General features: G+C 37.9%; 1 protein-coding gene across 1 annotated transcript in view; it reads left to right on the top strand.

Annotated features, from left to right (window-relative positions):
* The first annotated feature begins 10,318 nt into the window (after positions 1 to 10,318).
* Positions 10,319 to 17,960, top strand: part of TUSC3 (tumor suppressor candidate 3) — a 139,101-nt gene continuing 131,459 nt past the window's right edge. The window contains exon 1 of the mRNA XM_072406193.1: positions 10,319 to 10,457. Within this exon, the coding sequence (XP_072262294.1) occupies positions 10,329 to 10,457 (129 nt within the window). The 5' untranslated portion in view covers positions 10,319 to 10,328. The remainder of the gene's footprint in view (positions 10,458 to 17,960) is intronic.

The raw sequence follows: 17,960 nt of genomic DNA, 5'->3' as shown, positions 1-17,960 counted from the left end.
ACCTTTAATAAAACTGAAACATCTGCTTAGCAGAAGCGTTATCAATTTGTGGCAGTGGTGCTATGCACCTGAGTTTCATTAGTTTACAGAACAAGCTACAATGGTCAGTGGCACAAGTAAAAAAATAGCCAGCCAGGTGGCATCCACACAGCATATCCATCTCTATCTAAATTTACCATAACAGCCAAGGCTTCAGTACCTCACATTTAATTTGTGTCACACAAAGGAAGTGTAAAAAAGGCTTTATTGCTCCCTTACAAAAATGGATCCTGCAATTTACACATTTTTAATCAGATTGCAAGCAAATTACTATGCACAGATCTTAGCAAATGAATTCTAATTTTTGAAATTGAATTGATCTAAAAAACGTTACTGCACTACAGGAAACATATGTTTAGTACATATGTACATATGTAAATATGTATTTTTTTACTTTTATTAATTTTAGCACTTTGCAGGGTACATAGATCATTAAAAAGAAGAAACGTGGAATTTAACATCTTTACTAGAAATAAGTGAATTTGTAAAAGTAGCGATCTGCTTAATTCTTGCTTTTGTTTTAAATAGTTAATGATCTCAAAAGAACATTTTTTTAAAATTAGCTTGCAACATAAATGACAACAAGGTAACCACCCGCATTCCAAACCTTAGCTAAATAAGGCGTACCTAAAACACAAGGCTATTGAAAGATGCATGGATTTACATAACTCTGAAATGATCTTAATCATGAGTCCACAAAAATAGTAGATGTTTTCAGAAACCATGGCAGGAGAATTTAAAAGGAGTATTTGTGCACTGGGTAGACCAAAAAACCCCAGACAAGAGACCTCACTGCTGGGGTCCCAGATAACTTTTGCATCAGGTAAGTGATTTGCTTCCAGGAAGGCGAAAAGGTCATAACAATTCCCAAATGAAATCAATCAAACATAATTAGGCAATGAGTCCATCATTCAGTGACCATGCAGTATATACCATACAGCCATCCTTTATTACCTTGATCGTATCACTTGTTATTGGCAAAGCATAAAGAAAAACTGTTTATTGGTGGGTATAGAAAACATCAAAATGTTTGCAGTCTTTGTCCTTTTGGGAGGATTTCACTTCCCCTTCTAAAAAGTAAATCCCATTTTATATAGTTGTCATCAGAGCAAGTATGTCTATTGGAAGAATGTCCCTTCATACCTGCTTAGTGACAACAAAATAAAGTGCATATTCCTTTTTATCTCTTTTTTTATTGATCCCCTTTTATTTTTAGTGGCAATGGTCATAGGAACAAATAGATAAATCTACACAATAATGGCATATAGGAGGATACAAACCTTTCACGACTCTCCACACATCCAGATCTTTAAAAAAAAATTGAAAATTTAGGAAACACATTTTATGGAATGGATGGTAGTAGTTTAGTGTAAGAAAAGACAATATCCAAATATTTTTAATGTCATGGCAGGACTGCTTAAGAAAGCACTAAGCTCATCAATGAGTAAAAATGAATAACCAGGAGTCCCTTGCTTGCCCCAAAAAGTTCAACAGTAGCTAGGTGCTTTTGTATTGTTATCATACTGCATTTTGTACCCCTCTTTTCACATTCTACTAAGAAGCTTAGTATATGTAAAAATACATTTTTGTGTGTTTTGAATAGGTTAAAACTGCAGCCAGGGTATTTTTGCCTGTGTGCCATTGAGAAGTTGTCCCTAATCTCCTGTCCTAGAGATACAAGTTAGTGAAATTATACAAAAATGAGAAAAATACCCTTTTAGACAGTAATCTCTAAAACAGGTATCTCCACTGGAAAATTTCACCATAAACTGAAATGTCAGAGATTTCTATGAATTAAATAAATGCACTCTCACTGCTTTGAAAGCCTTATTTTCAGTAAAATGGAAAGTTCTTTTTTTATCAAACCACAGTATAAAACACAACCTACTTCTCATACAAAAAATGTCCACATGATTGTCACCGGTCAAGGAGTTACTATGTCAAAAAAAATCACTGAGGATCATGGAAATTTCCCTCTAGAATGATGTGTTTTTGTTTTATTGAGCTTATTACCCACTTAATTTTAGTAATTATTCCTAACAAAAAAAAGAAAAAAATACTGATATTTTTTACTGAAACCAAAGGTACAAGGATGAAAAAGAACATTTTTGTGTCCAATGGAATATGTCACGCACAAGAAGATTTTAAGGGCATAACATCACTTACTTGTCAACAGGATCATTTCTCTCATCACTCCACTCGAGTGACTTTTGTAACAACTACAAGTACTAAAGGATATGTGTCACAGAACCATAGTAAACTGTCTCGGTAACAGCATTAATAATATGTCATGGCAACTTGTTTTTCACATCTAATCAGTTTCCTATTGTAGTATATGTGTCTCCACACATGACCTTTGGAAACAGGAGCAACAAGCTGCTACAAAGACATGCATGTAAATTATTTTCTGGGCTTTCTTATGAAAAACAGGCTGTATGTATTTTCTTCTGGATAGTAATTGTACCCTTCACCCTGTATTTGTTCCTATAATTCATCAAAGTCTATTTTATCTTTAACAAGACTATTCATATTTTAATGTAAGGGAGACAATACTCTTTTAGACCAATAAGCCCTTTCAGACTTAATCTTACTGTCTCATTTCTCATGACTCCTGCTGTTAAATGAACCATTTTAGTGTTTATCTACTATCTGCTATTTCTTCATCCCCGGAGCCGCATGTGACCCTTTGGCATTTACTCTGGAGGCGCCAGGATCTCTGAAGATGGTGGGTTGTTTTGGTGTTTACTTTTCCTTAGCCTGGTTTGTAGGAGGCAAAAAAGTTTGGTTTGTTTCTTTTATATTATTTACTTTTTCAGTGTTGTCAACTTTTTGTTTTCTATAATTACACTTTTATTCCCTGTGATCATTTATAATGGATAAATGGCTGAAGCAAATATCAAATGTGACATTAGACAAATGTGCAAAGTGCTGATGGGGAAACATTGCCTTGTATAGATGCTGTAATATCTGTGGTTTCTGGAATTCTCATTTAGTGTATCTCCAGCTCCAGTGACCACCTCTTGAAACAAATTACCATCCTTCAACAACTCCCATGTTTTGCAGTCTCTCACCATGCATGTACTCAGTCTATGATCTTCACCGGTGTCAGATCTGCATTTCCTGATCACCTCCCGTTACATGTTTGCAGTTTCAGAAATACTTTCACTGAATAGGATAAGTGGCCTTTTGGTAGTGATAGAAGCTGCACATGAGGTTCCTCAAGGAAGATGGTTGCCAATGCCCTGCAGGACCGACTGTTTATTTGTTTCACAGTGACCTTCTTCCAAACAGTAAGCTGCTACAGTCGTGTTAAAAAGAAAAGTTTTTTAATCTCTTACATTGTTGTGAACAAATTTTAGCGCATTCTTTACAATATTGCTTCAATTTATTGAGGTTAATGGGTTTTTTATTCTCACAGCATTTCTATTGAGATGTGTTCTAGACGTTAATTGGTTTATTGCAACACCTTGATTTGTTTCTTTTTCAGCCATTCTGTTGTACATTGGCTGGTGTGCTTGGGGTCATAGTCCTGTTGGATGACCCGATTTCAGCTAAACCTTAACTGTGGCACAAATGGTCTAAAGGTGCGTACACACTTCCAATTTTTATCGTTCCAATCGAACGACGAACGATCGATTGGGCAAAAAATCGTTCGTAAAAAAGTAACCAACGACGCCGACGAACGAGGAAAGTCGCTGGAAACGAACGACCGGACCGGCGGATCGGATTGGACGACGATCGTTGAACATCGTTCGTGTGTACGGTCGTTCGTTGATCGTCCATGTTCAGAGCATGCGTGATGAACGAACGTCCGTTCACTTTCCTGTCGTGCACATAGTTCCTCTATCGCTTAAACGATCGTATCTATTGTGTGTACAATATCTACGAACGATCGTGTCGTTACCTCTATGTGCAGTATCGGTGCAGTATCGATATATATCGTGCAGGAACGTTCGTCGTTCGTTTTCCGACGATAATAATTGGAAGTGTGTACGTAGCTTAACATTTGAATACTTTGGTAAACAGAAGAGTTCAGGATTGATTAGGGCAATGACTGCAAGTTCTGCAGGTCCTGTGATTGCAAAACAAAACCAAATCTCCCCTCTACCTATGTGTGTAGTATGAGGTGTTGGTGCTGATATGCTGTGTTTTGTTTTTGCCAAATGTGGCCCTGTGCATTATGGTCAACCATCCCCACATTGCTCTTGCCTTTCAATAGACAGTGGGCTTGATTTATTAAACCTGGAGAGGATACACTTCCATCAGTGAAGCTGGGTGATCCAGAAAATCTGGAAGTGGTTTGCTATTTGTTAGCAAATGTTTTCAATCCTGGACCAGATCCATTTCAGGTTTGCTGGATCTCCCAGCTTCATTAATGAAAGTTTATCCTATCCAACCTTGGAGAGCTTTAATAAATTAGGTACATTATTCCAAAAGTTTTTTTTTTATTGTTTCAAATGAAACTTTGCAAATGTAAGCCATTCTGCCATGTTCTTTTTGGAGAGAAGAGGCTTTCTCCTGGAAACACTTCCAAACAAGCCATACATTGTTATTTTTTTTCTAATTGTAATGCCATGAACTGTACCAGGCTAACGGAGGCCTTTAGAGTCTGAGATGAAGCTCTTGGTAATTTTTCCTGTGTATTGCACAATCTGACCTTGGAGTAAACTTGCTGGGACGTCCACTACTGAAAAGACTCATGAATGTTTTACGCTTGTAAATAATATTTTTAACTATAGAATGATAAACTTAAAATCATTTGGAACTAGCTTTAAACCCTTCCCAGATTGATGGGCAGCAACAATTGCTTCACAATAATTGTGACTGTATGTCTTCCCTATACAGCAATCTAAAATTTCTTCTACCTTCAGTAATCTAACATTTCTTTCTTGTACCATCCCGCTTTTTCCCTTTACAACAATCTCCTTCCATTTCCTCAACAGCCATGTACTGTTTCATTGGCTCTCTTTTTTTTTACAATAATATTTTGCTTCTGCCATCCAAACTAACCTTCAATAACCTATTACCTCATCCTAATACTGTAACATTTCTATTCCTTTTGGGAGCAGTTCGTCTCTTTCTTCTACAGTAACCACACAGTGGCACAGTACCTCCCTCGTTTACGGTAACCTAATGTCTCCTTCATGGACAGAAACTAAATGTCCAGGAACCTAGTGTCTCCTCCACCTACAGTAACCTAGTGTATCGACCATGGACAGAAACTAAATGATCAGGAACCTAGTGTATCTATTATGTATGGTAACCTAACGTCTCCTTCATTGACAGTAACTAAATGTCCAGTAACCTAGTGTCTTCTCCATGGACAGTAACTAATTGTCTAGGCACCTGGTGTCTCCTTCATGTACAGTAACCTAGTGTCTCCTCCATGGGCAGTAAATACATGTCAAGGAACCTAGTGTTTTCTTCATGTTTTCTACAGTAACTTAGTGTCTTCTGCATCTACAATAACATGATGTCTCCTCCAAATACAATAACCCAGTGTTACCTCCATCTACAATTACCTAGTCTCTCCTCCACCTACAGTAACATAGTGTTTCCTCCATCTTCAGTAATCTATAGTCACTTCCCTCTACAGTCATCTGCTACATCTACTGTCTACATTGTCCTAATGCCTTTTCTTTCTATAGTAGGCAGTTGACTTTACCTTTTACAGTAACCTGTTGTTCCTTTCCTCTACAGATTTGCTCTTGATTAACACTGGGGAACACATTTTCTGTTGAGTTAGATCTTACACTTGTTTTTTTACTCATTTTTGGGTATTGAATCCAAAAATGACCCCCATTTTTTGCTACCACATCCAGTTTTTAGGATACAGGGTACCCTCCATTTTTAAAAAAAAAAACATAAACATTTTACATACAATAAAAAATAATGAAATAATAACTTGAATGTATTGTTTATTTAAAGTTCTTTTGTTCATACACAGGATTTATTGTTACTCTATGACATTTTGTTTTACAGTAAACATTTTAATATAATATAGCATTAATAAATAAATTAATAAATCAGGTAAGCGGTTAAGGTAAACATTTATTATATATTATAGCTTTTCCTGAAATGTTCAGTATTAGGACAATCCCGCCGGATGCTCCAACAATAGTCAGCCATCATATGCACATCCGATCTACCCTGATACCGACCTTCCATGACCTTCAAATCTTGGATCTTGAATTGTTCACCTTGCTCATCACTGACTGCACCAAGGTTTTCTGGGAAGTTAGAAAGATGGCTATGCAGAAAATGTTTCTTGATGCTCATATTGCAACCAAGCATTTTGTAGCTCTCCAAGAGTTTCTGGACAAATTCTGTGTAATCATTTGCTCATGGGTTTCCAAGAAAGTCCTTGACAATAGTTTTGAAGGATAACCAAGCAGTCTTTTCAACTTCTGACATTGTCTTGATGAAATGTTCATCTTTGATGACCTGCCGAGTCTGTGGACCATCAAACACACCATTTTCAAATGACAGGCTAGGAAATGCCAAAATTAGGTACTTGAAACAGTCTCCTTCATTTGGCAAAGCTTTAACAAACTGCTTCATCAGACCCGGTTTCATGTGCAGAGGAGGGAATATCATATTCTTTCTATCAACAAGTGGCTCTTGTAGAATTTTTAGATCACCTGGGTTTAGGGCAGATCTTGGAGGCCAATTCTTTTCCACCCAATGCCTCTCACAAGTTCTGCTGTCCTACATGCACATATAACAGGGATACTTGGTGTATCCGCATTGCTGACCAAGAAGGAAGCATACCACTTTAAAGTCAACACAGATGACCCAGTTGTGTTGGTGATATTGCAACAACTCAATGACTTTCTTTATGTCTGCATATTCTTCACAAAGAGAAACTGAATGGCCAATTGGGACTGACCCAAAAATATTGCCATTGTGAAGGAGGACATACTTTAAGCTCCGCTTTGAGCTATCGATGAATAGTCGCCATTCAGTTATGTTATGGTATGTTCAGGTATGTTATGGCAATACACAAAGGCACTGTCAGTTCTAAAGTACTGCAGAAATGCAATTTCTCTGGTTCGAAAGTACAATACCTTTGTTCCTTTTTCAAGTAAGTTTTTCTCACGCAGTCTTGATGCTAGGAGTTCTGAAGCCTTCTTCGATAGTCCCAAATCACGTGCCAAATCACTCAACTCATGCTGATCACATCCCTTACAAACAGAGTCCTGGCAATACACAAAGCCACTGTCAGTTCTAAAGTACTGCAGAAATGCAATTTCTCTGGCTTGAAAGTATGATACCTTCGTTACTTTATCAAGTAAGTTTTTCTCACCCAGTCTGGATGCTAGGAGTTCTGAAGCCTTTTTCGAGTCCCAAATCACGTGCCAAATCACTCAACTCATGCTGATCAAATCCCTTATGAACAGAGTCCTCTTCAATTTCAAACTCTTCATCATTGTTGTCACTTAGTTCTTAACCATAATCATGTTCTTCAAGAGAGGGTAGTGTAACGAAAACCGGCACTGGGATTTCATCTGAATGAGCCACTGGACGTATAGCGGATGGTGGACTGGGATACTCTATGTTACGTTTATTTTTCTTGGTATATCCTAAAGCTTTGACTATACAAAAGTAACAGTCAGTGAAATGATCTCCTGGCTCTCGCCAAACTATATGTATACCAAATGGCATCTTATCACGTGTTCCCCTTGTCCACATCTGTAAACCCTCGACACTGTTTGCACACCTTATGAGGGGCCCAAGACTTATCTTGATCACTAAGTTTAACTTTGAAATATGCCAAATAGGCTTGCTCTACAAATGTGCTGATGTTCAGAGTTGTTTAAGCACTTACTATGAGAAACAGCAGAGCCAGGCATGATCTGAAAGAATCTGAAAGGAAATACGTGTGTAAGTTGAAAAATAAATTTTGCTTCTTCACTATGTAGAGCAGTGCACTACCTCTGACCACACTGTCTTGCGTGTAAATTAATAACCTATACAAATCCACACTACAGTAATCTCATTATTATAAGTGGTGGAGAAAAAACCTGATGGGATAGAAGAAAGCTAACTGCACTTTCAGAATCAGCATACCTATTTTAGTGTAAATAAGCTTAACAATTGAAGTCAACAAAAAATGTGTTCAAAATTGTTCCCCAGTGTAATATTCTCAGCCAGTCTGCTGATGAAATTATTTACAGCTTTTACCATGAAAATTGTTATGACTGCTACTCATCAAGAGAGCTCATCATTTTAAATTCTATTCCGTACTCACAGTCCTTCTCTTACTTTCCTCTCAGTATGGATTCATTTTTATTCCTCCAAACTAGCCTTCGGTTATGTTGCTTCCACTGTATGTGAAAACAATAATGTTCTCTCCCGCTTACTGTACTATATATCTATTGCTGTGTACAAAGTATGTAGGCAGAATTCAGACACACATTTAGGTTACCCAGCTCTAAATATGCCATCTCATGGATGGGTCAACTTGACCACTCTGATCTTACTTATCTTCACTAATTCAGATCCTCTCCTAGATAGATTTAAAAAGTGGTAGTTCTTTTAAATGATATGTAACAAACAAAATACTTAGGGATTTTATAATATATTATAATATATATATTATTATAAAGCAGTGGATGATAACCCTTGTAAGGTATATATACCTTAGCTTGGTGTCTTCCCTATAAGCTTTCATGTGTACTGGTAAACAGGGAAATGTTGGTATATAGGACTTGTTGTCTTGGGGGACAAAGAACCAATTGGTTTACCAATCAACAATTATCCTAATTTTGCAAATCTCGCATCTGTTAAAATACGATTACGTATATATATTATATATGATGTAATACTGCTTTTTGCCACTCTGGAGTAATTTATTACATTTCATGCTCTATTTATAAAACAAGGAATCTGTCATTCCCTCCACACATTCCCCAGTGGGAATCTTCCAAATACATGTGCAGTAATTGATTGACACCAGGGAATGTTTGAGGTAATGTCAGATTCCTTGTTTTATAAAAAGAGCCCTATATGTGCAAAGAACTACTCCAGAAATATAATTTCCCATGTCTGACACTGGCTCTGCTTTTCCCTGAAGTTTGAAGTGTAACATACTGCAGCTTTTTTTCACCTGTTAATCATACAAATAGCACAGATAATTTGTTTTCTCTTTATCTATAAAAGCAGCCATCCCAAACCTTATGGTGCGTGATATAAATAATTGACGACCTCCAGCCTTACCTTACACTTGATACAGGCTTCTCCATTGTACTTACATTCTTTACTCTGATTTCACTGCATATTATAGGTTTCTCTCAATATGTATCAGAAGCTGCAGAAACTCAGATATTTGTGGTTTTTGTCAGCTGGAGAATACCCAGCAACATCTAGCCCTTTCCTCAGCAGTTAGTTAATTAGTTAATTTGCTTTTAATCATTTCAATTTTGAGTGCTACTACTGCTTCCTATTTTCCATACTCACTGCAAGACCCCCCCCCCCCCCCCAGCAATGATCTGCATGCATTGTAGAGGTTGGAAAAAGAGTATGTCTTGAAAACAGAAACTTTTAGAATTGCATTAGCATGTTGAATATGGGAATATGGAGGAACCAATGAAGGCAAAATATAGGCAGAAAAGTTTCAGCTTTAACTAAACTGCTTTATTTAAAGTGCGGGATCACTTTCAAAAAGTACCCCTGACCTTTACAAAAAATACTTTTCTACTTTCAACTGATCAGTAACCATTATGTACAATAAACATTTTGACCTTGCTGGCTGAATTTTTGTTGAGGGTCATCAGCTCAGAAAACATTTCAAGGCAGATTTCCTTTAATACTTATCCGATGTTCATTCTTGGATTTTAATTCAGCTAGATAATTAAAACAGCAATAGGCCCATTAAAATCTCAGAAAACCAAAAACCAAAGAAAAAAGAAAACAGAAGTCAGCCCTATAAATTTGTATTTTTTAAATATACTTATTGTATTTAATATTTAAATTACATATATATATATATATATATATATATATATATATAAATTATATAATGTAATAAAATATACTATTAAATAGAATCGATAATAGAATACACACATTAAGGTTGCACACATGTTAGGAGCAGTACAGAAAAGCCATTGTCACATATTGATATATTCCAATATTCCCAGCACTCCTATAATGATTTCCTAGCTCATTGCTTCTCTAATCCCACTGACAAAGACTACAGTAACAGTGATGCTCTGCTTTATCCTCCAGCTGTGATTGGGTGCCTCTTCAGCCAATGATAATAGCCGATCATTGGCAAGCAGGTGCTGATGGTGATGCAGAGCTACAGAATCATGGCGAGCAGCATGAGAGCAGCAATGCAGCATCTGTTCATTGTGAGCAGCCTGCTTATCTTACTCCTGTGCCTGCAGAGTGGGGGAGGACAAAAGAAGAAAGAGGTATAACATGATATTACTGATTTATCATCTGCTGATACACAAATGCTATTTCTGTTTGATACAAATGCATTCTTCATGTGAGGAGCCTGCTGTAAACGAATGTATGATAATAGCTGTACATTGCTATCATATGCAGTATAGGATATAGATTTATTAGTTTTTTTGCATATTGTTAAAAAACATAATTTAATATTCATCTATTCATTATTATGCGAATCTCTATCAGATGTCTGTAGGTTTGTTTTTAAATATGTCTTTATTTATGTTTGTTTTTATGTATTCTTCTTCTTATTATTATATAATATTTATATATTTGTTCCCACTGTTGCCCATGTTATCTGATTGCTGTTCATACGAGAGTTCAAGGTTCATACCAGAGTTCAGATATTGGAGGAGGTGGTTGTGTTGTATTGTAGGAGGGGATAACCCCGTAGTAATACTTGGTAGGTAAGATTACATTTAGCCATTTGTTATGGGATGAATGCCCTATGGCCAAGGCTTTGTAGGAGGTGGGGATATGGTTGGCATGCACATGTGCTCCATACCCAGAAGTACCAGGTTGCTGTAGCATTATATTCAGCTTCACTTTAACTTTTTGTTTTCATTCTGTTTTTATATTTATGTATTGCAGTCTTCAGATCCAGGAAGCGATGATTGATTCCATTTAACAGTTTATATGGCCATGAATGGTGCAGCTTGGACAGCTGCCCAAGTGCAAGGATGTCTATCCTGATTGATAATTGTTTTGAGGGTCATGGCTCTGTGGATGCAGTGTAGGTGTCTAAAATGCTACACTGGGTAGCTATCTACAGTTCGGGGTGATATTGCAAAAAAGATACTTGAGCAGACTAGGACTAACGTTAGGCACTACAATGGTTGATTGAGAAGAAATGATTCCAGGTGCCCTTGTACATTTGCAGGGTACAAGTAAAAGTTAGACAACCCTATTAAAGTAGAACTAAATCGAAAACAAAAAAGTTACACTTTAATCCTGCAGATCCCCCAATGGCGCTGGTCCTTCCCGTGATCTGGTCCCACGTTGTCCTGGAATTCTTCTTCATCAGCGCCAGGCACCGCCATCTTCATTCTTCATTTCCTTCTTTTTCCACGGTCTTCTTGGCATGTCACACTATCTCACACTGCGCATGTGTGCGATCGGGTGACATAGCCGCTGTAAGGGGGGAAAAAAGAGAGACGATCTTACTGCGCTTGTGTGAGATCGGCATTTACTTTGTTAATAGAAAAAATGTCTTAATAGAAAAAAAGGAGCACCCGGAGCCTCCTGGGATGTGTGATGTAGGTATCCCGGGAGGGTCTAGGCGATCAAGACTGAAAGAGGAGGTGCTGTACCCTTTTTGTTTTTTTTTTTAAAAAATGGTGTTGCACTTAAAAAACAAATGTGAGTTTAGGTCCCCATTTAAGTTTGGGAAAGTTCTCTTATTGCATGAAAAACAAAACAGCGCAGTATCCCCTTGTACACCTGACACTTCCACTGGATCAGAGTGAAAAACTTAAGAATTATCATTTAAACTGCCAAGAACTTTTTTTTGTTACATTGTGTTATAAATATTTGCCATTTTATTCAAACATTTACCATGTTTTCTATTCTTTGTTACATGACACTGATCCCCTGTATGTTTTTTTCAAACACTTCCTGGTGCATACCTAGTGCACCTTAATGATAAGATGTTGAAAATAAAATAAAAAAAAAACAAAATTTTCATTGTAAAAAGGGTTAGCCACTCTTTTATATAAAATAAAGAATGTAGTATTAGGTCTGCTTTAATGTAATTGGTCCACTGAAGCAGCTTCTCTTTGTTGCTTGGCTGAGCACAGTCCTCTGAGGTTATCATGTACAATGTAGAACCAGCAGGCCATTATTTTATGGAAGGACGGTGAGTGTACCCCAGTACATGTAAAGTGGAAATAAAGGATCAGGCAAGTGGGTATTGCAGAAAGGAACAACCAATGTCCCTTCTACAATAACCCATCCTACCTGCCTAGTGAAAAGTTTTAAAGTTGTGGTTGTCAGGGAAAGCCGGCAATCCTGACTTCCTATGAGTGAGTGAATAAGTAAATGGCACAGCCAATCAAAGATGGCTGAAGATTGTCTCTAGAAAGCAGAAGAAAGGAAGATTGTGGTGCCCTGTAATAACATGGATAGATGAGTTGTGCAGGTTTACTTCTGCTTTAAGGCAGTCTCAAACTGGACTACAAGCAACATACCATACCCGACCCCTGATTTTTATATGAAGTTATCTATTTTCAAATATTTTTACTGATCACAACATTGACTCTGGGGTTCAGTTGGTTTCTAACAGCTTAGAATCACCTGTTGTGTGTCTGCATTTGTGGGCTGGCAGTCTGCCAAGAAAAACCCACTGCTTATGTTGTAAACTTTAAAAAAACAATTTCTTAACAGTGCTTATAGATACTGGGATGAATTAGGGCTTGCTTTAAAATGCTTTTACTGCTTGTTCAGATTATGTAGTGTTCAGAATACATGATTCAGTCACAAGATTACTTTAAATTTAATTTTGTTCTTTTGCTGCCCTACACCTGGTAAAATTCCAAAAAATATGCTATTGCTGCAAAACTTACCTTATTTCTGCCGCTGTCTCACACATATTTATCATTCCTATTCCGAGTGCTGCTCATGTAACAGGTTGAATGATGGTCAGGGACATCAAACCCATTACTTTTAGGCCAAGCCCCTTGGGGACACATCATCATGCAGCATGGGCTCACAGTATTTTAGCTCTCACTCCAGGCTACTTATAGATGTCAAATTTCTGTCTTTGGAAACCTTTCTAATTCTCAGTAAGAGTAAATTAAACACAGTTTATTCCACATTATTCCTCCCAATAGAAAATAAGCAGTACTGAACGAGGAGAAAGCATAGACACAGACTCCTACCTAGAAACAGATTGAAGGCAAAACGTACAGCAGTAGGAGGGTGTATGGGGCCTATTGTCCATTCCTATGCACAAGTGAGGAGTAAAATGACCTGTAGGGATATTGCTGTGTCCTCCTCCATGGGAAATGACAGCATTCATCCCTGGTTGGCCATTTAGTGATCTGGCACGGTAGATTGCTAAACAAATCCAAAGGCCGGTGAACACATGCTAGATTGTCACCTAGGAAGATCCCAATTGTTTTTCTTGGGCAGATATCTAGAATGTGTGTAAGAGGTACTAATACAAAATGGCATTAACAGATTGTTTAATATTAAAAAAACTTGAAAATTAAAAGTAAAGGATAATTGCAAGCAAACAAATGACATACATTTTTATTTTTTCCTGACCTAAACTAGCACCCCCTTATTAGATTTATACCTACTGAAATCTGATTACCACGGATCCTCTGTGTACATCCAGTGCTGCCCTGGTCACACATTACAGTCCCATAGACTTCTCAGGGGAAACAGTCAGTCCCATAGAGTTCTTTGGAGCTATATAATGCACAGGTGCAACCAGGATAGGAAATGACGGAAACAAACAGAACCACAGACATCTGATCTCTGTATGTATACCACTGTGGAGGAGGAAGGTGGGTGAGCTTAGGTCAGGGAAAGAAGCCAAATCAAATACCTGTACTTTATATGAAAGTACAATAATGCAATCATGGGTAGAACATTCAAACTCTATGCAAATAATATCCGATCTAGCACTGTAGTGCTGCAAGATAAGAATTTCTGTACTTTCACCTATATAATAACAATAATACTAACCTGCTGACTGAAGTAAAGGTATAGAGCCTGATTGAATTAATTTCTCCAAGGCTTCTAATCTGATGTTTAAAATAGTACAGTTGTGCCTTCCTATTGATTCCATGCAAATGCAGATTAAAGGCAAAAGGTACAGCAGTAGAAGAAGGTTGTATGGGGTCCATTGCATTTTATTGTTTAAATCAGTGGTCCCCAACCTTTCTGACAGCAGGGCCTGGTAACATGTACAGCTTACACTACTCTACTAATCTCAGCAGCTCGGCCTCCTGTCAGGACACTAGCTGAGAATAGCAGAGCTGTATAAGAGAGATGGTTCCCAGTCAGGTGGCAAAGCTGCTGGGAATGGCAGAGAAGTGTAAGCCTTACATACATTGCTCCGCCATTCTCAGCAGCTCCTGTGTAAGCAGTGTTCCCCCTGGTTGCGCTCCTGCTGTCACACTGCCCCTAGCTTTAGAGCAGTGTAAGGAGGGCCGCTGCCTGCGCTTCTGCCACCAGCCACAGACTGGCACCAGTCTGCAGCCTGGGGGTTTGAGAAAATATTGCCTGACTGTTACCAATGTAATACTATATCTTTCAGTGGGTTGGCTGTATCCTGCAAAAATTGTCCTATTGGTATGATAATTGACATTGTGTTGCATAATGTACATATTGATATAATTGCAATTAGGTATTGGCCACAATTTGCAACAGTAGCAAATACATTGCCTACATATTTTTATAAACCCCAGTGTTTTTAAAATGTTACCATGATTGTCAGTTTGTTATTCTAATGTTACCATATTTGTCATAGGGTTTCACACATAAAGCCACGATTTTCATGGGTTTTGTCCATGTATTGCCACAATTAGCTTTTTGCTTATGTAGCCATAAATTATCACTGTTTTGCACACAGAGACTTAATCACCTTAGTGTTGTCTATGTGCTACCATGATTTCCGTAGCATATTACTGTGTTGGTTTTGTGTGTGTGAATATTCAAATCATTGGCATTTGTTTCATGGAACCATACAATCCCCAGGAAAAAAACATCCTGTCTCATTTAATCATATTTGTGGCACAAAGACTGTGGCTACACACCTAAAGGTCTTCTACCATCCATCAGTCTCAGTCTCAGAGAGTTCTCGTAATCATTATGTAAAAAAATCAGCCATCATCAGCCTATTATGTTATTTTTAATGTCTCCTTGTACAAAGGTGTTCGGACGCCCTTCTATAACCCCCTAATATACATAACCGTTAAACAGTTAATATTTTGACAGTTAAATACCAGGGGCATATTCCAACCATTATTAGAAAACTAAAGGGAACCTGAACTGGGAAAGCCTTTCCCTAAAAGCCAAGAGGTCAAGGAACTAGTCACCAGTACTACCTACTGTAGCATAGCTTTTTATCCCTTACCTACTTGCTTGCCTTGTTCTGAATTGAATCTCTATGTGGAGGTGCCCATTTATAAAGCACAACTTTACCTTCTGATATCAGAGCTACCCCTCTGAAAGCTGGTAATCTGATGATCGGTGATGATATAATCAAGAAGCATCAGGAAAGGTTCAGAATTCAGGTCCACAGAATAAAGCAGGGAAAGCCTTGCTTTTCAGATCCTTAGGTACAGCTTTGTCTCCTGCAAGGAGAACATGCGCAATACATCAACAAACAATAGATAGACCACTAAATCCCACTCCAAATCTCTTAAAACTAGCAGTGCTGTAGATGATCTCACAAATATACAGCTACAAGTTTGAAGGCACAGACAAACCCAAGCACACAAAGTTTCAGAAGGAACATTTTTAGGGCATCATTTGACACAGTTGCCACTTTTAGAATTACACAGGTCAACAAAAAAAAAGTTTTGATAATCATCATAAACCACAGCAAACTTTTCTAAATCAGTTTTTCGATTTCAGATCTGTTTTTGTTTTTTTCCTAACACATACAGGTCTTGAGTTATGAGTACTATTATAGTTAACATTGTACGTGCATGTATTTTGTACTAAAACGTAAGCACCATTAAAGTGAATGTTAATACATCTTCAGTGTGAAGTAAAATAAGGCACACTGTGGTATAGATCTACTGAACAGTGTCAGTCAGGTACCATTGTTTCTTAGGAAATGATTGGAGTATGTTTTTCTTGTGTACTCTTTGTCTGGATTGTTGTGGTACAGCATCCAGCAGTGACTTCTCAACAAGGTACTGAAAACCCATGGAGTTTGATTTACCCTTGGTCTTTAAAAGGTTCTTCATCAAGCCTAACTTGATACAGAGAGGAGGCAGAAATATTTTATCAACCAGAGGCAGAAACTTGACACTGCTTGTTCCGGGCTTATAGGTATTCCTTTGGTAGCCAATCATGCTTGACATAATGGTCTCCCGTAGATCGGCTGTCCCACAGGCATAGGAAACAGCAATATTTTGTGAATCCTCCTTGCATTCCCATCAGCAAGCCAATGACCTTTAGATCCCCACAGATGTTCAACTGGTGTGTTCTGAGAATCCGGGCGCGGCAAAAATAGCAGTCGCTTAGATGGTCTTGCGGTTCTCTCAACACCATCAGGATTACAAATGGCATTGCTGCTTTACCCTGATTTAGCCAGTCACGCAGTCCGTTGAAACAACTGGTACAGATGACATGTGGAGCCCAAGATTTATCCTGTTCACCAAGTGGACAGCCAAAATATATCTTGAATATCTTTTAAAGCTCTGTAGTAATTTGGCTACGTTGTGCTTTCGTTGTGAAAAATACTACAAAGCCCACATAAAATTATATCTGATGAAAATGACATGTTGACCTGTGTTATTACAAATTTTCACTTTTTCAAATCCACTTTAGGAGCAATATAAATGTACATTGTAGAGCACAGGTGCCAAACTTAAATACACAGTGGGCAAAAATTAAAAACTTAGACAGTTGCGGGCCAAACTTGAAACTGAAATAGCATCGCTACTACAATTCCCTGTGTCAAGAAAACAGTCCAATGCGAGGCTTATTGTTATGAGTGCCTGGAACTCCCTCCTCACTGAAAAAGCACCGCTACTACAATTCCCTGCATCTATAAAACAGTCCAAGGCGGGGCCACACATAGGCAGAGAGGCCGCTGGTCTATAGATGTGAGTGATGCCGGGAATTGTAGTAGCGGCGCTATTTCAATGCAGCGGTGAACCAGCAGCAATTCATATTTAGGATTCCTTTGGGGGCCAAAAAAAGGATGTTGCGGGCCAAAAATTGACACCCCTGTTGTAGAGAATAAGCAAAACTATGGGCATAACAGATCTTCTAACAGTCAAGAAGGATTTAGATTTTTTTTCCTGGTTACACAGATCAAGACAACCTCATAGTAAATTCAACTTGATTCCTTGTGTATTTATTTTGGTTGCACTTCACTTTCTTTGCTTTTATGTAAATACATTTTAGTCCATACAGTGCTCCCGTTGGCTATATTTTAATATGACTTTACTGAAGTTTTGTTAACCAAAATTAGCTCAGGCAAAAAAAAAAAAGTTGTAAAACTCTTCAGGGTGAGTAATATATTTAACCTGAGGACATTGTTCTGTTTGAGTCTGGTATAGTAACCCATGGAGCCCTACTTCCTTTATCAAAGTTCTTTGACACTTTGTCTGCCTTATTACATTCTGTGCTTCTTCTTCAACCGACTACTGCCCAGTACATGCACCGAACAAAGGACAGAGGGCACGTCTGTCAAATAAAGGCATTCTATATGATTCATTTTATCCGTACTGACATGTAAGAGCTTCTTCATTTTAAAGCCTTGTCTTCCATCTCTG

The sequence above is a fragment of the Pyxicephalus adspersus genome, chromosome 3 (genome assembly GCF_032062135.1).
Source record: "Pyxicephalus adspersus chromosome 3, UCB_Pads_2.0, whole genome shotgun sequence".
Lineage (NCBI taxonomy): Eukaryota > Metazoa > Chordata > Amphibia > Anura > Pyxicephalidae > Pyxicephalus > Pyxicephalus adspersus.
This window is presented reverse-complemented; position numbering and strand designations above follow the sequence as displayed.